This window comes from Ursus arctos, unplaced genomic scaffold, assembly GCF_023065955.2.
Source record: "Ursus arctos isolate Adak ecotype North America unplaced genomic scaffold, UrsArc2.0 scaffold_12, whole genome shotgun sequence".
NCBI classification, from domain to species: domain Eukaryota; kingdom Metazoa; phylum Chordata; class Mammalia; order Carnivora; family Ursidae; genus Ursus; species Ursus arctos.
In genome coordinates, this window is record NW_026622786.1 from 28,518,667 (window position 1) to 28,541,607 (window position 22,941).

General features: G+C 48.0%; 1 protein-coding gene across 1 annotated transcript in view; it reads left to right on the forward strand.

Moving 5' to 3' along the window:
• Window positions 1-22,941, forward strand: part of ABCA4 (ATP binding cassette subfamily A member 4) — a 134,402-nt gene that overhangs the window by 102,429 nt on the left and 9,032 nt on the right. Inside the window, exons 33-48 of the mRNA XM_026497583.4 lie at window positions 1,028-1,060; window positions 2,401-2,506; window positions 2,610-2,684; window positions 2,918-3,087; window positions 4,763-4,940; window positions 8,140-8,255; window positions 9,217-9,364; window positions 12,486-12,609; window positions 12,941-13,070; window positions 15,150-15,270; window positions 15,714-15,776; window positions 16,994-17,100; window positions 19,495-19,636; window positions 21,153-21,287; window positions 22,096-22,199; window positions 22,283-22,375. Coding sequence (XP_026353368.1) covers window positions 1,028-1,060; window positions 2,401-2,506; window positions 2,610-2,684; window positions 2,918-3,087; window positions 4,763-4,940; window positions 8,140-8,255; window positions 9,217-9,364; window positions 12,486-12,609; window positions 12,941-13,070; window positions 15,150-15,270; window positions 15,714-15,776; window positions 16,994-17,100; window positions 19,495-19,636; window positions 21,153-21,287; window positions 22,096-22,199; window positions 22,283-22,375 — 1,845 coding nt within the window. The remainder of the gene's footprint in view (window positions 1-1,027; window positions 1,061-2,400; window positions 2,507-2,609; window positions 2,685-2,917; window positions 3,088-4,762; window positions 4,941-8,139; window positions 8,256-9,216; window positions 9,365-12,485; window positions 12,610-12,940; window positions 13,071-15,149; window positions 15,271-15,713; window positions 15,777-16,993; window positions 17,101-19,494; window positions 19,637-21,152; window positions 21,288-22,095; window positions 22,200-22,282; window positions 22,376-22,941) is intronic.

Here is a 22,941-nt window from a genome sequence, read left to right on the forward strand (position 1 = left end):
CCCTTGTCGCACCCTAGCTATAAATTCTCCTCTCAGCCACTGGCCTTGCAGTATGCCCGTGAGCTCTTCTGCGAGCACCCCCTTCTCCCAGCTCCGCAGCTGCTCTTCTCAGGCCCCAACAGCAGCGGGTGAGCAGCATCAGCAGCCCCTGTCCGAGCTTGACAAGAGCATGCTCTAAAAAGGGGGTCATGGGGAGCCTGACCCAGTCCCCATGTGTCTAGGGCCTTAAAATAAAACCCCATACTGTCTAATTTTCATAGTCCTTTCAGTGGCTTCCTCTGCCAGACCCGAACAAAGGATGAACGGACTCGGTTAACTAGAACACGCAGCCAGGGGTGAGAGCTGCTGCTGAGAAGGCAGTGCCGAGCCAGCGCTAGCAGGATGAAAAACGCCGTCCAAGCACAAAAATAAGAGCAGCGTGCCTCGTATTTATTCAATAATGCCGTAAAACCACCACCACCCCAAACTTGGCTCTTAGCAATATATTTGCAATATGGAATTTGGGATTTTGTGCTTGATGATAGTGATAGTTTGGGGGACTGAACTATGAGGTCTGTAATTGGCATCTGCTCATTACTTGTCATTTTACCCCTGATTGTCTGGAAGTCAGTCTCTTAACTTTGGGCTTAGACGAAGTCTGCACTTCTCCCAAGTGTGCATGTGATTAATATTAGAGTCTTGCTTGTGCACAGTGGAAGATGGGAGGGGTGCAGACTTCAATCCACACTGGTATCATGGTTGCCCTATTTTCTGGGTCCAGATGGTCTGACAAATGACCTGACCACAGGACCACCCAGAAAGCCCAGAATGCAGGATGTGACTTGGAGAGCCAATGGTGGCACACAGTGCTTCCCCTCCATGTGTACTTGGGCTCGGCCCCTGGGCCGGAAGGTTTCCCCGTTGTTTGGATATCAGGAAATTCAAAACTGCCCTGCAAGACTGAGCGGCCCCAGTGAGTGTTTGGAAGGAAAGTTAACACTACCGCCTTCCTTAGGGTATTCATTGTATGGTTTGTTTTGGCTTTCAGCTTAAAGAGCAAATTCTGGGTCAACGAACAGAGGTAAGAAACTACTTTTGTAAGAAATTAAAATCTCAGGTTGATCCATTTAAAATAACTGCACATTAAAAAAGCCACACCTGGAGCCATGTGGGCTGTTCTGTATGGATTCAGGGCCTCACAGTTGTGTCCTGAAGGATAGGTGGCAAAGTAGCAGATGTCCCTGGAGGATATGTAGGGGAGACGGTGTTCCCTGAAGAGGTATTCCAGAGCATTCTCACTTGGAGGGGGTTCTAAAACCTCACAAGGAAAACAGCTGAGAGGGCTGCAGTGATAGGACAGGTAACCTAAGCCCTGCCACTCTCTTCCCATCCCTCTTGAGCCTCAGGCAGTCTGGCCCAGCCCCAGGCTCACCCTGTTCCTGCAGCATTCTGGAGGCTCAAGTAGTTTCAGAGGTTTGGAGAATCATCCAAGAATATTCTAAGAGTGAGCTGGACTCCCAGGGTCCCTCCGCAATAGGGCTTCTAGAATGAATGCAGAGCTGATATTAACTTGATTTCCTGGGTGGATTCTAAACCATGAGAGGGAAATCCAGCCTTTAGAATTGCTTCCTAGGGAAGAATTTTCCCTAGAGGGAAGTGTGGGACCTCGGTTGAAGCAGAAATGGGGGGGAACAGTCTGAGTCCCTGAGAAATAAAGCTCCCCTCCTCTGCCTTGCCTAAGCAGCAGATTAATTTTATTCTGTCAAGGAGCTTGACTTTTTTCTGGCACTGAAGGGCTTTATACCAGAGAGCAACAGGCCCAGATTGGTGTTTGGGCATGATCACTTGAAGCTGCCAAGCAGTGTGGAAGATGGGTGAGAGCAGGAGAAAGCCGATGCTAGGACCCCAGTTAAGGTGCTAGAAGCAGTGTTAGGGCAGGGGATCTGCAAAACACGGAAGTGGCTCCAAAAAGGAATCCTCGGTTGGGGTGTAAGGAGAGTCAGGGAAAACCTCAAAGAGAAGATGAGAGATGAGTTGGAGTTGGCCAGATGCTCAAAAAAGGGAAAAGCACTCCTGGGAAGCTAACAGCCCGGATCGGCAGAGATGCCAAGGCAGCCTGCACCAGCGGGGGCTCTGGAAGTGATCTAACATGGCTGGAATATGCCACTCGAGGGAAGGCATGAGGAAGGGCAATATTGGAAAGGTGGGCAGAGACCAAACTCAGTAAAGATTGGGACTTATCCTGGAGGCAACAAGGAAGCATTAATAATTGGTTTGTGAAGTGGAGCCATGTTGCTGACTAGTCCGGACAATTCCCCCCGAAGTACACATGTCCCTGCAGAAACCAAGAGAGCTATTGACAGGTGTGAAGCACAGCATGGTTCGTGGCCCTGACTTGAGGACTTCTTGTTCCCTTGTCAGGTACGGAGGGATTTCCATCGGAGGAAAGCTCCCAGTTCTTCCCATCACTGGGGAAGCACTTGCTGAATTTTTAAGCCACCTTGGCCAGATGATGAATGTGAGCGGGGTATGTAAACAGCCTGGAGATTTGGGTAGAACTTCTGATGTGCTGGTTATCATGAAACAGAAATAATCATGAGTGCTAAGTGGGGGAAAAAATGGTTTTCTAGGGCCCTATCACCAGAGAGGCCTCTAAGGAAATGCCTGCTTTCCTTAAACATCTAGAAACTGAAGACAACATTAAGGTATTGGTCCTGCCTAAGATTTAGCCTAGAGCTAAAAATTCACGTGAGCTAGTTATTTTAGTTTTATTTTCCCAGCTTAATTACATTCCATCCCTCCTCCTGTTAAAATCTAGCCTGGAATGTCTTCCAGCTGCCAAACCCTTCCTCCTCCTCCTCACATTCTTTCTCCCGCAGCTCGTTTTTTTCTTTAAACAGCTGTAGCACCCCTGCCAAAGCCTGTCTCTGCCCTGTAGGTGTGGTTTAACAACAAAGGCTGGCATGCCCTGGTGAGCTTTCTCAACGTGGCCCACAGCGCCGTCTTACGGGCCGGCCTGCCCAAGGACAAGGACCCCGAGGAGTATGGCATCACCGTCATCAGCCAGCCCCTGAACCTGACCAAGGAGCAGCTCTCAGAGATCACAGTGTAAGCCGCCATGGCCCCCAGCCTCCCAGCTCGCTGCTCGCCCTCTCCACTCTAGGGACACCCCGAGAGGATTCTCACTAACGTGAGCTGCTGGGCCAGATGTCAAGGTTGTTAAATCAGGCACACATGAACATGAGACTTTCAAATGCCTCGTGTACCAAACGGCTTGGCCATTCTTTCTCTTCATATTTATTTGGAAAGTAAGCATTAGATTTGGTTCTCTTCCCCATTGGCTCTTGATAACAAGTTGCTCCTGGAGCTTACACAAATATTCTCCTTACCAGTTTGCAAAGTGACTGCCGGGAACTGGGAAAGTGGAGCCAATCTTTCATCTCCCCAGGAGATGAAATCATCTTCGATTCTGGTAATTTCTCTCAGATGGCCGGACTTTTAAGATGTCAACAGATCCTTGCCTTCCTCAAGCTTAGGGTCTTACTGCACGGCTTCAGGCAGTAAAAGACATCAGTCCAGGGCAATCTGTAGTATGTGTGCGCCATTTGAGGCCTATATTCGGTGAGAATGGCTTCATGAGTGTAGACTTCTGGCAGGCTGTGAGGGTCCTCATGTTCCTGTCCCAGTGTGTTCAGTGCCCTGAACACTCATCCTGAACATGTCAAGTGTCATTGGCTAAAACTTGGGCCCTGGTCCCCCTGGGGCTTTCCTTTGGACACCCTCTGAGGCCCTCAACTGAGGAAGAATAATCTGTCCTATGCCAGTTCTCACTCGGCCGAGGTTTCTGCATCTCCTGTCAAGCCTCTTGAATCTGAAATAAGAAATAGGAGTCCACTGTGGTTATAAAAGTAGTACATAAAATAGTATATGCTCATTAAATAAAGTATACAGAACAGAGTTTTTAAAACTTATTTTCTACAACCCTGCACAGTTTAGGGAGTTGCCTCTAAACACTTTTGTGTGTTTCCTTCCAGTTATTTATTCTCTTCTTCCTGCGTGTGCAGATCATGCTCTTTGTAGTTTCATCAGGGCAGTGCCTGGTACATGTGGTGCCTCGTGGGAATTAGTAGGAAGTGCTCTGTTCTCCGTGCAGGCACTGTCCCACGCCAGGGCCGTGCTCACATGTGAAGCTCAGGTGGGACTTCAGCCCACACCTGCCGCCTTTGCCACATGCGTACTCAGCAATCCAGGAAAGGGTGAATAGAACCAAGCTCCTGTATAACCGGCCTGTTCTCTTTTCACTTAAATTTACATGATGAATATTTCCCCATGTTGTGATATTTCTTGAAAACATTATGTAACAAGATTTCGCAGACCATATCACTGTCTACATAGAAAATCCAAGAGTTATCTATGGACAAATTATGAGAACTAATAAGAGCAGTGTAGTATATGAGATTAATATAAGAATCCATTTCTATACACCAACAAATAATTAGAAAAGGTAATAAAATTTGTTTAGATTATTACATTAACATGGAAAATGTTGTATATTAACATTAATATTAGTATTCAGTAGTAACATGGAACAGGAAACCCACAGATAGCCACTTAACCTTGACCCAGTTTGACTAGCAAAACTGAGTGAAACAAGCTTCCAGGGGATTCTGGAGGCTATTACGTGGAGTTGGGTGAGGCCCTCCCAGAGCCTAACTTTGTCCTTCTCCTGCTTCTGCTCCTCCTTCTTCACCTCTCTCTCACTGTGTCTTTCATCCTGCTGCAGGCTGACCACTTCGGTGGATGCTGTGGTTGCCATCTGTGTGATTTTCGCCATGTCCTTCGTCCCAGCCAGCTTTGTCCTTTATTTGATCCAAGAGAGGGTAAACAAAGCGAAACACCTCCAGTTTGTCAGCGGAGTGAACCCCACCACCTACTGGCTGACCAACTTCGTCTGGGACATTGTAAGTGTCAGGTCATGGCGCTTCCCTCGCCTCCATGGGCCCACGGTGGGCAGGTGTTTGTCTGCTCTGACTGAGGGGACATGGTGGGATGGGCTGTTGGCAGGGGCTGAGCTGAGGGCCTTGTGTGTTCGCTGTTTCTTGGAAAGGCACAGAATTAGGAGCCCCAAGCTGGGGAAGGATGTGGGGCTTAGCTTAACAACTGCTGAGTTGAGGGTCTGCATGCCCTGCACCAAGGGGCCTTCTGACCCACTGAGTAATCACTGCACCACAGGCATGAGGCTGGCTTTCCTGGGAATAATCTGGAGCTGAAGAGGTAATATCAGGAGGTCCTTCATCCTACATTTTCTTCTTACATCCTGATCTACCCTAAAGGGGAAAGGATGGAACTTCTCCTGTAGGAGAGTCACCAAATAAATATAGGACAGCAGTTAAGTTTAAATTTCAGATAAAACAATTAATGATTTTAGTATAAGTGTATTCCACCCACTAAATATTGCATGGGACATATACTAAAAAAAAGAAAGTATTGGTTTTTTATCTGAAATTCACATTTAAATGAGCATCCTACATTTTTATTGGCTAAATCTGGCCACCCTACCCAGTGGCCTTACTTTGCTTTCCCACAGTAACCAGACCTCCACTAAATCAGATTAGCCACCACTTTAGGGAATATAAAGAAAAAGTTATTTATCAAGTCAACAGCAGACTGCCACCTCTCTCAAAACCAGGATTGTTGGGGCAGGAAGGAGTTGGGATGGGTTACTTTATGACAGACCACAGGGTCAAAATAAATTGGCAGCAAAGCCCTAATTATAATGTAGCGGGGATCATTTGACACCAGCTCCAGTGTTTTCTGGGCACTGTGGCTAACAAGATCCTTTGTTTTATGCCAACTTTCTAAGACTAACATGAGTTTCCATTTCATGTTAGGGTAAGATATATCATGATGGAGACCAACACAAACCACCTTTTTCATGGTGGTTTAGAATAATGATGACAAATATTAAGGTTTATAAATACATGGCTTCTTTTATCTTAGCTTCCTAAATGCAATCATCACCGAACAATACAAAACCAGAAATCATCAGTAGCAACTAAATTCTTTCTTCTCTATCCTATCTACCTGAGAAAACACTTACAAGTGCATGGGGAGGAGTCAGAACCTGCACGCCTCACTTTGGACAAGAACGTCACTGTAGCTACCCACACTGCCCTGCCTTCAAGCATGAAAGGAGCGAGGCTCACCTGCACTGAAAAGCTGTGAAAGTGCTGGGCTTTCCATTCTACTTTTTTTTAAAAGACGAAGATTATAGAATTTACACTTTGGGCTGACCCATGCATGTGCCTAGCTACAGAGATCTCTGAGCCTAAAGAGAAATATGTGGATAGAAGGCTAGAGTGGGTGTCTGGATGGGAGGTGATACTTGCAAAGTAGACACTTAGAAGACCAATGAAGACCTACAAGATGATGAATATGACACTAGCAGGCTTCTGAAGCTCTAGAATTTTAAGGCTGGCCTGGAATTGAAACTCTAGGACCTATAGCGTTGGAGCTTAGCACCCTCATTAGCCAGCAGCAAAAAGATAACATATATGCCCGAGGGTCATTGTTGAATGAATGAACAAACACTTATTGTTTATGTCATTCACTCAGCATGGATAGGATGTTTTAAGTCCTTATTTTTTATATGTCATCTGGTTTTCTTTTAAATTTGGAAACAATCACAAAATTGCTAGAAATACAGTTCAAAACTTTTTTCTAGGCCATTGGAGAATACCTTCCCAACAAGATGCCCTTTGCACACATACACACATACGCACCAGCTCCTCCAATGTCTACCTCCTGTAAGTGAGGACACACCCCACACAATCACAGCATAACTGTCAACACCAGGACACTAGCCCTGATGCATCATCTCCCTCTTTTCCTCAGACCCACTCAGATTTCGCCCATTGCCCCAGTAATGACTTCTGTAGAAAAGGATCCAGCTCAGAGTCATTGCATTTAGTAGTCCTCTCCCGTCTCCTTCAGCCTGCAATGGTTCCTAGTCTTTTCTCAACATGTGCAACCTTGACACTTTTGAAGATCACAGGCCAGTTGTTTTGCAGAATGTCCTTTAATTTGAGTTTGCCCAGTGTTTTCTCACGGTCGGATCCAGGTTACGGCAGTGGTATCATGAAGGCATACTCTGTTCTTCTCACTGTGTCTGACCAGGTAGCTTCTGACTTCAGTTTGTTCTATTACTGATGATGGTCATTTTGGTCCCTTGATTTAGGTGGTGTCTGCTGCGCCCTTCCACTGTAAAGTTACTCTTTCCCCCTTTATAATTAATAAGAATTGGGGGAGAGGTAGATATCCTATTTGTTATCAAACTTCCAGGCTCTCTCTCTTTCCATAGTTGCGACTCGTCTCCAAGAGCAAGAAAGTGGCTTCTATTACCCCTGACTTATGCAGCTACTGAGCAGTATACCTGTAGGTAGTAAGTTTCCCATAGCTGCCACCATCCTCTCCCTCATGTGGACACCCTCCTCTCCCTGCTCCAGCTGGCCCCCATATGGAGGTCCTCCTCATTTGGCTCCGGCTCTGATAGCCCCAACCAGATGGACCCCCTATAAGGACACCCTCCTACACCCGACACAAGCCCACCCTCTGTGGGATGTCCTCCTCACCCTTCTCGGATTCTCATCCTGCTCGGGACCACTGTGACATCTCCTTTGACCCCACTGTGGCTGCCCCCCTCTCCCTATCTGTCCTAACGGCTTTAGGACTGAATTGTGTAGGAAGGGAAGAAAAGGGATAAAACGATAAAAGGGTATCATCTATTTGAACTTCATGAGGCCAAGGACTAAATATTTGGAGTTTTTCTGAATTCAGGAGACATGCTTAGAAAGTAGAATCCGTAGAGCTTTGCGACCAATTAGAAAGAGAAAATGACAGACCAGGTACATTTTTATAATTCATTATCTCAAAAGATAAGAGGCTGAAGGTTCCATGCATTGCGAGGTGGGAGTGGGGAGTGGTAGGAGGACTGGGGACAACTTGATGAATGTTTGCTGATCAAGAACTGTTTAGACAAATAGAATCAGCATCCCAGACCATTACAAGTGCTGAAGGAGGCTGGCCCAAGCCTCGTTTTACAGAAGAGGAGACAGAGGTCCTGAGAAGTTAAGTGCCTTGTTCTTCTCTTCTCTCTTCAAGATGAATTATGCTGTGAGCGCTGCACTGGTGGTGGGAATCTTCATCGGGTTTCAGAAGAAAGCCTACACTTCTCCAGAAAATCTTCCTGCCCTTGTTGCCCTCCTCATGCTGTATGGGTGAGTTGTTTGGGCCGTTAGCTCATGCCACCACACGGGGGGCCAGGGGAGGGGCGTGCTCTTCTGACAGAAAACCAGGGTTTCTGGCAGCCAGGTTAGCTCTCAGCCCCCGGCAGGGTGTGCAGCTACTGACCAGGAATCTGTCTGACTTCTGTTTCAAACTCCACACACAGAGCTGTACCTGAGGCTCAACTGAATCTTCTTCCATTCAAACTGGGGCCTGACCAGGGTCTGGGAGTACGTCCCTCTCCCGTCCCTCACCCGCCTCTGATTCTGATTCATCTGTAGCCAACCTGTCCATCTCGGTGTCTCCAGCTGGACTGGCTAAGAGTTATTTGCACACAGAGGACTGCAGCTGAAAGTGGCCCCTGAGCCAGGGCCAGAGGATGACACAGGGATTAAATTCCATAGAATCATAGAGCAAGGCATGCAACTTTATATCCAGGCCTACCCCCCACTGTGTATGTACTCATGGACAAGTAATTACCCTATCTGGGCCTCAGTTTCCTCATCTGTAAAATGGAGATAATGACACCTGGTCCTTCCTGCAAGGGCCCTTGAGGTCTTACTGGAGCAGTGGTTTCTCTTGGAAATAGAGAATTCAGGAGCCAGCATGACTGTCAATTGTAAAGATGAGCTTCCTGGGATCTCAGCTCAGCTTTGCTGGTCCAGACTAGAGTGGGAAGCAGTGCAGGGTAGAGACTGCCCCTCTGCCTTGTAAAAGGCGTATTCACAGCCACCATCTCACTTGCTCCTCACAAAACCCCTGGGAGATGGCTAGGGAAGGCATCATTATCTCCCTTCAAAGATGGGGAATGAAGACCAAGGCACGGAGCAGCTTTCTGGTCCTCCTGGGACTCTCACCAGTTCAGACATGTCACCTCGTGTGAGGGGAATGCATTATATCTAGTGGTACAGAGACCGGAACTGTGTCCCACTGCACTGTGTCATTTCCACACAGATGGGCAGTCATTCCCATGATGTACCCAGCGTCCTTCCTGTTTGATATCCCCAGCACAGCCTATGTGGCCTTGTCTTGTGCTAACCTGTTCATCGGCATCAACAGCACTGCAATCACCTTCATCCTAGAATTATTTGAGAATAACCAGGTGAGCATGACTTTAGTGGCTTCCTTGTTTGATTACTAAAATACTAGAGAGAGTATTTGATGGTCAAGCAGAGCCAGGGGCGAACACTGTGGCTGGATAATCTTATGCATATGTGAATGTGCCTTCCTCCTTTCCTCCCTCTCTCCCTCCTTCCATGCCTGCCTGTCTGCCTCCTTCCCTTCACTTCCTGCCTTCTCTCCTTCCCTCCTTCTCTCCCTCCTCCCTCCCCTCCCCTCCCCTTCTGCCTTCTCTCCTTCCTCCCTTCCGCCCTTCCCCCCCTCCCTCCCCTCCTTCCCCTCTTCCTTCCTTCCTTGTTTTCTTTAAGCTCGTTCAACTCTATTTGTGTGCTCTGAGTGTCATGGTTTTCCGAGCTCATTCTGCAAGCTATAAATGACCTTTTGTGATCCCAAGCTTTTAGATTTTCTTACTCCTTCAGGGTGTCCTTGGTGACTTTGGGTGTTAGGTTTTTCTACATACACACATTCAGACATACATGTGTGAGTGCATTGATGTGATTTCAAAAGAGCAAAAAGGCATACAAGGAAGTCTCCTTCCTACCTCTGTTTCCCAGTCACCTGCTTTGCTTCTCCAAAGGGAACCTTTCATTTCAGTTTCTTAGGTGTTCTGGCAACAAATCAGCAAATACATAAATTTTCTTTCTCCCATTTTCGTACACATATTGTAACAGAGTAACATTTACTATTCTACATGAAACTTAATTCTGAGGATAGGGTTAGAAATGTATGGTGCTGAATGACTCATTTTTTGAGCTATAAAGTACAGTTGTCCTGTCCACACTCCCCAGACGTCCCTTTGCCCAGAAGGAGCTGGCCAGGCTAATCCCTAAGACAATGGCAACGGCATAAAAAAAAAAAAAAAGGCAATGGCAATGGCTCCAGGGCTGTCTGTGCACCACTCTCCCACTCGCAGCCAGCCGTGTCTGAGCCCGCTGTGGCCGCCGAGCACTCTCAAGCACCAGCAGGCTTGCCAAGCACCCGCGTCCCCAGTTCCTCCCTCACCAGTCATCGAGTTCAGAGGGCGGGCACCAGCCAGCACTTCAGTGCTGTCGCCACTCCTACCTCTGGGCCCTGCTGGGAGGATCTAACGCAAATCTACACTAGCCCCCAGTCCCATGGCCTCCTGAGTGAGGCTTCCCTGGACCTTGTCAGACTTCCTGCGACCACTAAGCAAGAAACAAAACCTCATTTGTCCCATGACTGGTAAAAAAAAATGTACCCCAGAAGAGAGATGGATGAGAAAGAACACAGACTCTGCTGATGGCAGAGACTCCTGGCAGACTGAAAATGCTTCTCTTCAGAACTGTTTGTCACGGGCTCACAGCCCACTGCGTCTTAAGAGATTGTGTTACTTCAGAAAAATTAGAGTAAGCTCGAAGCATCTCAAAACTCTCTCCCTCCTGAGGGCTACCCTCACTTAGCTGACATTTACGGAGCACGCCCCCTTCCCTGCAGAAAAGCTGCTTGCTTTCATGTAAGTCCTCAGAGAGGCAGATGCTACAGAGATTCCCAGGGTCCCTCAAGAGGCGTACAGGTCCCAGTAGCTGCTGTCCCTACTGAGTCAAGAGTTATCAAGTAGGTGAGCACCATGTAATGGATGTGCTGATGTGAACACGTGTGACCTGCCGTCCAACCCTGCAGGAACTCCCATTCCGGTCAAGAAATGACCTGTGCACCAAGCTAGGAACCAATATGAACCACAGTACCTGACATTCCATAAGGCAGCGTGTGATAGAACAGCAAGGGAAGGAGACAGATAAAACACTGCAGATCAGAATGGGCCGAAAGAGCTGGGGAAATTCAATTGAGCCTGGCCTGGAATAAGTAGGATTTTGTTAGCCCATTTAATAAATAATGAGGTGCCTACTATGAGCTAATCATTAAGTAAGGTATTTAGAAAGGACACCAAAATAATGAGGACCCCAGTCCCTATCCTCCAGGGACCACTGACTAGTGGGCATAGCAGGCAAGGAAGAAGTAATTAACCTTGGCTGACAATGTTGTAAGTACTAGAAGAGAGAAATAGGTATTTTACATGGGAATCTGAAAAGGCTTTTGAGAGAAGGGGTTATTCGAACTAGCTTTTTTTTTTAAGATTTTATTTATTTGTTTATTTATTTATTTGGGAGAGGGAGAGAGAATCTCAAGCAGACTCCATGCTGAGCATAGAGCCTGAAATGGGGCTCGATCTCATGACCCTGAAATCGTGACCTGAGCCAAAACCAAGAATTGGATGTTTAATGGACTGTGCTACCCAGGCATCCTTCCAGCTAGTTTTCTAAAGAAGGTCTGGAATCTTCCAGAGAACAGAAGGCGAGAGAGCATTCTTTCCTAATAGCAATGGTTAATAGAAACTGGGTGTGCAAAGGCCTAGAGACCCAAAAGCACTGTGCTGGGAGCAGGGGAGAGGGGGTCCATGGGGAGGGCAGCAAGAGAGAGGTCATGTGAGCAAAGGTGTGGAGGCCAGGAGGAAGCCAGTTGTGCGGTAGGGAGGGGCCAGATGAGTGGGCAGCAGCGTCCCTTCTGCCATCTTGGGGGAGGCTCTGCCCAACACTGCTGGGCGAAAGTAGCAAGCACAACCTGACCATCTGAAAACAAGTCCCCCCAACTCAGCACACGCACCAGAGAGTCCCTGGCCCTCTTTTCTACTGGCAGCAGCCACACACCTAGCTGTCCTGTGGTTGCTGAGAAGCAGAGCTGGAAGACACGCAGGGCCTTCTCCTCTTTGGCACGAGCTGGGCTGAGAGCAGATGAGCGAGCCTCAGAAGCCGGTAACAGCTCACAGCTGTCCCAAAGCAGAGACAGCCTGGGCCTCACTCCCAGCAGCTGTTGCATCTGCCAGGAACAAATGCCTCGGAGGGCTCATGTGGAATTTCCAAGTGAGTCTGCAGTGACAGCTCCCCAGGTAGGCTGCCTGGCTAGGGGCACCTCCTGTGAGTGTCCCAAAACCTCCGTATCTGTGTGACATATTCCTTCTGCAGCCAGCCTGGCTGCTGGGCCCCCTCTGTCTGCAGGCCTTCCCCTGGTCCTGCCCTATGAGGGCATCAGGAGGGGCAGGCGGGCTCAATCCCCACAGTTGACTGTCCTGCTTTTCTATGTTTCAGACGCTGCTCAGATTCAACGCCATGCTGAGGAAGCTGCTCATTATCTTCCCCCACTTCTGCCTGGGCCGGGGCCTCATTGACCTGGCGCTGAGCCAAGCTGTGACGGATGTCTATGCCCGGTTTGGTGGGTGGCATTCGAGGCCCGTGAAACATGGCTGCAGATCCTCTGTGCCGGGGCAGGCTGCCGCGGGAGGTCCTACACCAGACCTGCAGCGTGGGCTGGAGCCAGGGGACACCTGGCTGGTCTGGGAGTGTCCTACTGCCCAGAAGGGATCAGTTGCCTTTGTCTCTGTGGCTGAGGAGCTGACTTTTCCCTACTCTGACTCAAGAAACCGAGATGAGGCCGAGGTGCAGCTCTCGCTTACTCCTTTGCGTAAAGACCAGCTGGGCCAAACGTTGTGACTAGTCTCTAGGGGCCAATGGGGCAGCTGAGTGGACTTAATTCCTGTTCACAGGTGAGGAGCACTCTGCAAATCCATTCCAGTGGGACCTGATTGGGAAGAACCTGGTTGCCATGGCCGCAGAGGGGGTGGTATACTTCCTTCTGACTCTCCTTATCCAGCACCACTTCTTCCTCACCCAATGGTACGTTCAGGCTGCCGCCCTAAGGGTTCCAAGGGCAGCTCCTTGCATTTGTCCAGGGACTTGGCTTCACATCCACGTAGCCCTCTCTTTCCTCACCAGCCCCACTCCATGATGGTTTTTTACACCCTTAAAGCCTGGCTTGTTCTGAATGACACAAGGAGAGAGACATTAAAATAGGCACGAATAGGAATTTGTGAAGAATCGAAACTTTAAAGTATTTAAAATCCAGTTTTTAATTTCAGTCACTAGTATTTAATCCCTCTCACCTCATTAACAGATACTCATTTTACGTTGGAGAATAGCCTTACAAATGATAATAGTTAAGGGAGATCCAAAGTACTGGGAAATAGACTTATGCATTCACAAGAAAATAGACAAAGTGAGCCCCTTTGCTAATTAGAGATATGAGAGTGGGGACAAGGAGTAATATGGGGGTGATATCCAAAGCTACTGAAGCCAGGAGCAGTGTGAAGGGAGAGGGGCAGGGATTGTGCCCCTGTAGGTGGGGGCAGAAGGGGGCAGTGACTGCCAACTGTGACCCAGCCCAGCTGTGCCATTCTTCCCTGGCTTCTTGACCCAGGCCTTGCCTCCTTCTGATATGGGCATTCAGGTTTGCAGAGGCTGTCCCTCTGCCATCCAGGCTGACCTTCACTAGGGCTCCGCCCAGGGCCCTGAGCTACAAATCACTGGGCTCTTGGAATGCACTTTCCCAGGCAGTGGTTTGTTTCTTATCCTTTCATCCTCTCTGGCTGAGTCTTACTACGTATAAATAAAGATACAGAGGACTTGGTTTAGGTTTTAATCCACAGGGAATCGAGTTACTAGAAACAAATCAACCTCCCTACTCACAGGGCTGTGAAGATTGAATGAGATAATGTGTGCCAACACACTTGGAATAAAATGACATGACCAGGAAGTGGTGCTAGTTATGGGGGACAGTGTGGGGGATTGATGTCCATGGGACCCTCAGCCTCACAGGCCCCTTTCTACAGCTTTGGCCACATCTTGAAGAGACCTTTGGATAGGAGGGAGGAGGTAGACTTGTTGAGCAAAACAGACTCGGTAGCTTCAAACTCTGGTGCCAAACAATTGAGCAAGTCTTGCCACACTAGGCCTGAAAGAGCACCAGAGAAGCATGGCATGACCTCTGGCTTCAGGAAGCCCACAGCCATGCACATGCTGAGAGGCAACCGGGCAAAGAGAAGAAGGGAAGGGCAGAAGAAAGGGTGCTTTTGGTAGAGGACAAGCTAACCTGTGGGGAGTTCACAGAAGGGGGAAGGTGAGGGGGGTGGGAGAGGAGCCTGGAGATGAAGGCAGAGCCAAGTCCTGAAATGCCCCTCACCTTGGTGAGGACTTCAAGTTTAAGCCTGAAGGCAGCAGGGCACTGTTGGGGTGTTTTAATCAGGCAGGTGAATGAGTTGCCAGGTCTAGAAGCAGAGAGCCCAGACAGGAGCCATTTTGGCACCCAAGGAAGAGTCAGTAGTGACCTGGATAGGAGTGCGGCCATTGGGAGATGAAGAAAAATAGGTTGACTAGAATAAACAGTAGACAAGACAAGATTTAAAGACGAATTAGATGTGGCCAGTGAGGTTATAGGCCAAGGTGGTCAGGGAGGGTTTCAGAGAAGACGCTGTGTCTTTAAGGGTGGGGAGGATTCTATTCCGCAGGGCAGGAGGAAGAGAATGACGAGGCCCTGGAAATGCCTATAGAGGCTGGAAGTCAGGGAAGACCAGCAGGGGCTGGGGACCAAGGCTTGATCGAATGGACGGGAGAGGAGTTAGCTCAAGAGATAAGCGGGAGACGGGTGACATTTACTGAGTGCTTACCATAGATGAAGTGTTTCAGTAATGATAACAGCAGCCAGGTTTTGAGTTCTGACCCTGTGCCAGATGCTGTGCCAAGTTCATCTTCTCCACAGTCCTGTGAGGTAGACACTGTTTTCCCCTCCCTACCATATGGTTGAAGGAGGTGAGGTTTAGAGAGGTTCAGTGACAAAGCCAAGGTCACACATGGGGAGGCCAGGACTGGAAACCAGGGACACTGCACACCAACCCAACCCTCCCCCCTTCTATCCTCTAGGATTGCCGAGCCTGCTAAGGAGTCCATCATAGATGAAGATGACGATGTGGCTGAAGAAAGACAAAGAATTATTAGTGGGGGAAATAAAACTGATATCTTAAGGCTAAATGAACTAACCAAGGTAAGGGACTCGGTGTAGACGAGTTAGTTTGGAGATGCCAGTTGGATCCAGAGATGGCATAACATTAGAATAAGCAATATGCCCATGCAAGCAATTCATTTTCCTAATTTTATGTGAGGTTGTCATCTCTGTGTTATAACTTGACTTCCAAGAGCACCTAATTCCAGTGCATTCTCCCCAGTATTCATCTTGGGCACTGGCACAGGGCCTCAGTGTGAGCCCCTACACCTGAGCCTCACTCACCCTTCTCCCTTCCATCTCTGCACAGTGGGTCAGCTTTGAGGTTTCCCAGGGCTCACAATACCTCTCTGAACACCCATGCCAGTATGTAACCTCCTTGTGTCGATAGTTCTAACCTAAACCATCCTTTGCTCTTTGCTCTGTCTTCCCTTTCACCTCTAACCCTCTCTCAGTTCTCAGTCCAGTTTCTCTGCATCTTGCAGATTTATTCGGGCACCTCCAGCCCAGCAGTGGACAGGCTGTGTGTCGGAGTCCGCCCTGGAGAGGTGGGTACCCTGCACACTCCTGGGCATGCTGCTTCTCCCCACTACAGCACAGCTAGTGCAAAGAAATCAAACTCGGCCACAGAGGTCATTTTAAATTTTCTAGCAGCCACATGAAAAAGTGAAAAAAAAGAAAACAGAGGAAATTAATCTTTATCATTTATTTTACCTAATATATCTGAAATATTGTCATGTCAACATGTAATTTATATAAAACATTATTGATGCAATACTTTACATTCTTTGTTGTTGTTGTTGTTGTTGTTTTAAGTTTTCAAAATCCAGGGCATGTTTTATATGTACAGCGCATATCATTTCAGACCAGTTGCATTTCAAGTGCTCAGTGGTCACTATAAGAAAGGAAAATCCTCTTACCTCTACCCTCCTGGGTTCTCTGTATAGAGCTCTGTAAATTGGACTAATGAAAGATTAAGAAGAGAAAAACAGACATTTATTAGGGAATGATTAGAGATACATGACACGAGAGGTGGTTAGAACTTGAGCTTATATAGCATCTTGGCAAAGGAATGATATGTTTAGAGAAGTGACAAGACTGAGTCAGTAGGGGTGGCAAATTACAGAAAAGGCAAATATGGAGGGAACTAATGATAGATAAAGGCTAGTGAGTAAAGTCTGTTATGTAGATTCCTCTGGCGCTGTCTCCAGGCTAAGGCTCTAATTCTGGCAATTAACTTTTAGTCTTTCTGGTAGAGAGGGCAAGAGAGGACACCTTGTAAATTTATGTCTTGCCTTTAGGCAAACGGGAGGGCAGAGAGCTTTTGTTTCTTTTTTTTCTTTTTAAGATTTTATTTATTTATTTGACAGAGAGCACAAGCAGGGGGAGCAGGAGAGGGAGAAGCAGACTCCCCACTGAGCAGGGAGCCTGATGTGGGACTCGATCCCAGGACCCTGGGATCATGACCTGAGCCGAAGGCAGACGCTTAACCGACTGAGCCACCCAGGCGCCCCCAGAGAGCTTGTCTTTTATCTGCTGCTTCTTAATTGCCTTCAGCTCAAAATCATCATTATGGACAAGTGGCATATCTTGAGGTGCCCAGTTCTGCTAGCCTGTACCACACATGGCTAGTGGCCTCTGTCATGGCAGCCCAGGTTGAAAGTGTCTCCCGCCTACCCCCTCACTTGCCCTAAGGCCTGACAGTCCACTCTCCCTGGGCTGCTGGGGTTCTAGGATGAGGCCAGCTCTGTGTGTTCTCCCTCAGTGCTTTGGTCTTCTGGGCGTGAACGGAGCTGGCAAGACAACCACATTCAAGATGCTCACTGGGGACACCACAGTAACCTCAGGCGACGCCACTATAGCAGGCAAGAGGTGAGTGTCCTGCTCCTCCAGGCTCAGGGTGTCTCTCACAGGTCCTGGGCCATGTTCCCGTCCCAGCACAGGGAGAGTGAGCACCAGAGCCTGTACTGAGAATGACTCTGAGAGCACGGAAGATCCGTGCAGAGGAATCAGCCTCCAAGAGAGCGTGGTCCAAAAAGTACAAGACATAGACTTTCTGGGAAATTGAATTGAATTGTGATTGTTAAGACATGCCCCCGGAAGCAGGGATTCTTGGAAACTTCTGGGGAGCACTATGTCAGTGGTTTTTTAGTCTTTGGGGGTTTATAGACTCCTTTAAATATCTGATAAACAACTATACTTTCTTCCTATAAAAATAGACCATTATTGGGGCACCTGGCTGGCTCATTTGGTAGAGCATGTGACTCTCGATCTTGGGGTTGTGGATTCAAGGCCCACATTGGGTGTAGAGATTACTTAAAAAAAAATAAAGTCTTAAAAATACACATACCCATCATTATCCCCCATTATTTCCCTCCATATGTTTTTGCAAAGAGTTTAAGGGAATTTACTGAGGCCTGAAGCACATTTATGGTCCTGCAGGATCCCTGGGCCCCAGGTTAAGAACCCCTGTGGGAAAGTACCCGTTCTCTGGATCCAGTTTCTAGATGGGGGCTGGTTTAAGAGCCTTCAGGGGCTTTAGTCTGATTTGGCTATTTCTGTGCTGATGCTTGGCTTTACCAGGCCAAGGAGCCTTCATAAAGGGAAAACTGGCATGTGTCCTTGGATTCTGATGGGTGCCTGCTGCTCTCTGCACCAAGGCGTGAGTAAAACAGACTGGTCCTCTGTGGCACAGGATCAAGAACATGAGCCTACACTGTTTGCCACTTTCCAGGCTGCTCCCTGCACAGCAGAGCTCGCAAGCATCAGGTGTGCCCGGAGGAAGCCTCTGCCGTGGTTTATAAGTGGATTTAGGCAGTATGGACTTCTGTTCATCATCTGCCTGACCGGGGCCTCTTTCCTTTCCCTGGGAGCCACGCTCAGCAACATGGCTGAAGGCCCACTGGACATGGCTCAGACAGGATGGATTCGGTTCCCCGCCCTTCCCCAGCCATGTTGGGTCTAGAGCAAAGGAACAAGCAGGGGTGAAGCCGGGCCGTGGCTGAGTCTGTCTCATCTGCAGATCCAGCTTACCTGCAACCAAACAAGTAATTTGTCAGTGGTAACAAAAGGAGTCTTCGGGGACCAAGGGACAGCAGGCAGGAGGCTATCATGGGATTTACCATAAGACATCAAATGACAGTCCAAGTAAGACACAGCCTGATGCCTAGAAGATGGAAGTTAAGTGAGGTGGAAACTGGAACACAGCTGTGGGTTTAAGATGTGGGATTGGGTTCCTCTGGTGGGGCAGCTCCCATGAATTTGGCAAAGTACTCTCCTTGCTTCCCTGGCTGGTTTTAATTGGCACAGCCATTCCTGAAGTACTTTTTATTATAGTGGGGGCTGCCTGGTGCCTCTCTGTCCCATCCTGTTGCATCTATCTTTTATTCATAGATCCTAAGCTACAAGGGAAGCAGGGAGAGATTAGACCAGATTAGACAGTTCATTTTTTCATCAAGGCAATGTGTTTTCTAGTGGGGGAGAATATTATCAGTCAAAGGGACTTGATAGAACTCAGTTCACTTCCTCTCTATTCCCTGCTGGTCTCCTGCTCTGGGTAGGGCTCTCACTGGTTCCTCTTTCATTTCCTGTATCTCTGCCAATAAGCCCAGACGAAGAAGTTTACTTCCTTTAGAGAGCATGCGTCTTCTCTGTTACGTCCCAAATGCCTGAAAGGGATCAGAAATCACTGGTCATTTTCTTTTTTTTTTCTTTTAAAGATTTACTTATTTTAGAGAGAGAGTGTGTGTGTACTGAATGGGGAAAAGGGCAGAGGGCAAGGGAGAGAGAGAGAGAGAATCTCAAGCAGACTCCCCACTGAACAAGGACCCCAATGCGGGACTTGATCCCAAGACCCCTGAGATCATGACCTGAGCCAAAATCACAAGTAGAAGGCTTAACGGATTGAGCCACCCAGGTACCCCTCACTGGTCGTTTTCTAAAGCCTGATCTTCCCTTTGTTTTTAAACCCACATATGAGGTGATCCACTCCAAAACTAAAGCTGACTTTGGGTAACAGATATTCAGCTTATTCTAGGCAGAGAAACTGGGAAAGATCTATTGGAGTCAAAGCTCAGAATTCCAGAAGTTCATTAGTTTCTAACCAAAGGGCCCCTGCTTTGATTCATAAATGTCGTGCACATTTCTGAAGCAAAGCAGAAGAGGAGAGGTAGCTTGCTTGTCCCATTGACAGAAACTCTCCAGCCCCATCTCTGTTGTCACCCCCCTCTTTGAAGGAAACTTGCTAATTGCTTTTTCTTCCTGCAGTATTTTAACCAATATATCTGATGTCCATCAAAATATGGGCTACTGTCCTCAGTTTGATGCAGTTGATGACTTGCTCACAGGACGAGAACATCTTTACCTTTATGCCCGGCTTCGAGGTGTACCAGCAGATGAAATTGAGAGGGTAAAAAATGGTTTCTTTTAGCCACTCAGGAGTTCAGTAAACCCTAAGTCTATTTAATGAGAGTGAATTTATTTAGAGATGGGAAAGTTGGAACATGCTGTCCATTCAACAAATGCTTTCTGCGTGCCTACGATATGCCAAATACTACTACATTTGGGGGTACAGCAGTAAACAAAACAAGAAAATCCCTGGCCTCCTACCTAACAAAATAATGTATGCATTTACCCTTTGATTCAGCAATCCCACTTACAGGAATTTACCCCAAAGATATACCTCCCACAGTGCAAAATACACAGGTTATTTATTGCGTTAGTAGCCACAAAACATTGGGCCAGTTGGCAAAACCTGACTATGAAGGGTAGATCAGATGAAGGTATCAGAACAATGTTAAATTTACCAGCACTGGTAACTGTACTGTGGTTATGTAAGAGTATTCCTCTTCTTAGGAAGTAGACACTAAAGTACTTAGGAGTAAAGGGCCATGATATACAACTTACCTTAAATGGCTCTGAAAAAATCATACATGTGTGCGTCTGTATGTGGTTGTGCACATGCGCACGCATGAGAAAGGGAAAAAGAGAAAAAGAGTAAAGTGTTTATGAATGTTTTTGTAATATTCTTATTTTTAAACATTGCTATACGTTCTAGTGGGAAGGACAGATAATAATTAGGTAAGTAAGTAAAATATACAGTACATTTGCAAGTGAAAAGTCAGTAGGGGAAAAATAAAGTTGGGAAGAATTTTTAGGTAGGGTGGCACAGGGCCAGCATCACAGAGGAAGTGACCTCTGAGTGAAGACCTATAGGAGCTGACAGAGTGAGCCATGGGCATATCTAGGGGAAGAACATCCAGGCAGAGGTACCATAAGTACAGAAGGCAGAAGCATGGTGGGCTTGTCTCCAAGGACTTCTCTAGTTTTCTTCCTATGCACATTCACACACACACACACACACACACACACACTATTCTTTATCATAATTTCCGTTGATTTTCCTCAAAGCACTTTTACAGTCTGTCATTATTCTGTTTATGGTGTGTCATCCACCACTCCATCTGTGAGTACAACAGCAGTGCCTATGTTCACCATTATTCTCCAGTGCCTAGTACAACGCTTGACTCATAGCAGTGGCTAAATAAGTATATATTAGATGCAGGAGACTTCAAGTGTGACCCTGTCAAAGGGTAGAAACAACGGGTCTGAGACCCACCATCAGACCCTGGGACTTTTCCACTCTTAGCCATAGTCTGGGACCCTGAGTGGGAAGCACTGTCTTGGTCTTCATAAGGTTGAAGGTCTTTTCTCCGGGGGCTGCACCAAGCCAAACTGCAGCGTGAGGCACAGTATGGAAAGGAGACATCTGGTCCCTGAAGCCCATGAACCTGACCCAGAAGGTGCCCTTATGTCAGCCTAGCTGTGTCTGACCTGAAGGTGTGAAATCTGGGAGCCTAAGACTGGGAACTGGTGGAGGTTTGCTTGTTTGTCTTTTCACAATGGGCTTTCCTCCTCTTCCCTAGGTGGCAAACTGGAGTATTCAGAGCCTAGGCCTGTCTCTCTATGCAGACCGCCTGGTCGGCACCTACAGTGGAGGCAACAAGCGGAAGCTCTCTACAGCCATTGCACTGATGGGCTGCCCGCCTCTGGTGCTGCTGGTGAGGGTCACCGGGACCTGTGGGGACAGATGGGCCCAAGGGCTTGAACCAAGAGCTGCGTCTCTGTGGTTGGGCCAGCATATTTAGAAAATGCAGCGATCTGTTTTTGTCTAGACTGTTTCCTGTACTGCTCGTTTTGAGCAAATCAACCCAGTGTTTGGTTCATGGGTACAAGAACTCTTGGGGGGAAACTCTTGGGGGAAACTGGAGTCACAACATATTCTCACTCTGAGCCCCTGGGAAGTCTGTTTTGGGCCAAAAGGCTCACAGCAGGGAAGTTCATCCCCTCTGGTCGGAAATTACTACTGCTGGAGGAAGTCTGCTTGGGATGTAAAGTGGGCAGGAGCACTGGCCTGGATCAAAGGCTCATGTGATTCTCACTGGAGCTGCACCAGACCCAAGGCCTTTGTGCCCATGCTGTTGGTGTTTTATGAGGGCATGGGTTGCAGGACTGGGAGGTGACTCATACAAGTCACTTGGGCTATCTCTCGCATCCTTGCAAATGTATATGTAAGACTGTTGGTTTTTTTATTTTTAAGATAATTCTGCCATTGCCTTAATCAACCTTAATCCACTCGTGGGCTGAAATGGGTCAGTGGATATGCATAATGTCTCTTTACTCTCCTAGTTGACCCCCTGCCTTCCCTACCCAAAGCCTGGGTTCCCCAAATCTTGCCCACTTGGGGAGGCACTTTGTGTACTGTCTGCCAGAGGACAGAGCTGCTCAGAGGGAGTCAGCCAAGGAGGGTGCAGTACCAGGAGAGGCTGGCTCCAAGCCCAGCTCCCTGCCCTCCCTGCCGCCCCACAGGACGAGCCCACCACAGGCATGGACCCCCAGGCACGCCGCATGCTGTGGAACGCCATTGTGAGCATCATCAGAAAAGGGAGAGCTGTGGTCCTCACATCCCACAGGCAAGAGATTCTCAGGGGCTGGGGTAGAACAGGGGGACAGACAGGGCACCCCCCTCTTTACTTCCTCTCTCCTGCCCCCACAGCATGGAAGAATGCGAGGCTCTGTGTACGCGGCTGGCCATCATGGTAAAGGGCACCTTTCAGTGTCTGGGCACCATTCAGCACCTCAAGTACAAGTAAGGATATGCTGGGGGGTCGCCTTTGTTACCTTCCTTGGTGGTAGAGGGGGTCCTCCAGGCCCCATGCTCTCTACTGACACTTGGGGGGGGTGTCCTGCTGCCTTATCCTGTGGGCGGAGGCATGTGGTCTGGGCCTTGTTCCACAGCAGACAGAGAAATCTGCTGTGCTGAAAGAAACTTCTCTAGGTTGGACTAATTGCCTGTGGTTGAGGGCTCCCTGAGTTTCTAGATGGGGTTCTGATTGGGGCATATGCAGAGCCTGGCTGGGATGAAGGAGGGTCCCTACCACTGCCTCATTACCCCACCACTTATCCCAGCAGATCCAGCATCGATGACCTAGTTAAGAAGAGTCCATGACCAACATAGGAATGGTTAGGAGACCAAATAGCCTGAGAATCAGTTTTCCCTTCAGACATGTTTATGCTTTTGAGTTTGAGAAGTGACTATGTAGTATATGACAAGCCAACAATGCCAGTAATCTTCAGTAGGATTACCCTGTCCCCATAAATTGTAAACTGCTGTAAATAATGCATTATTAATAACAGTGTGTGTGCCAAAGCCAA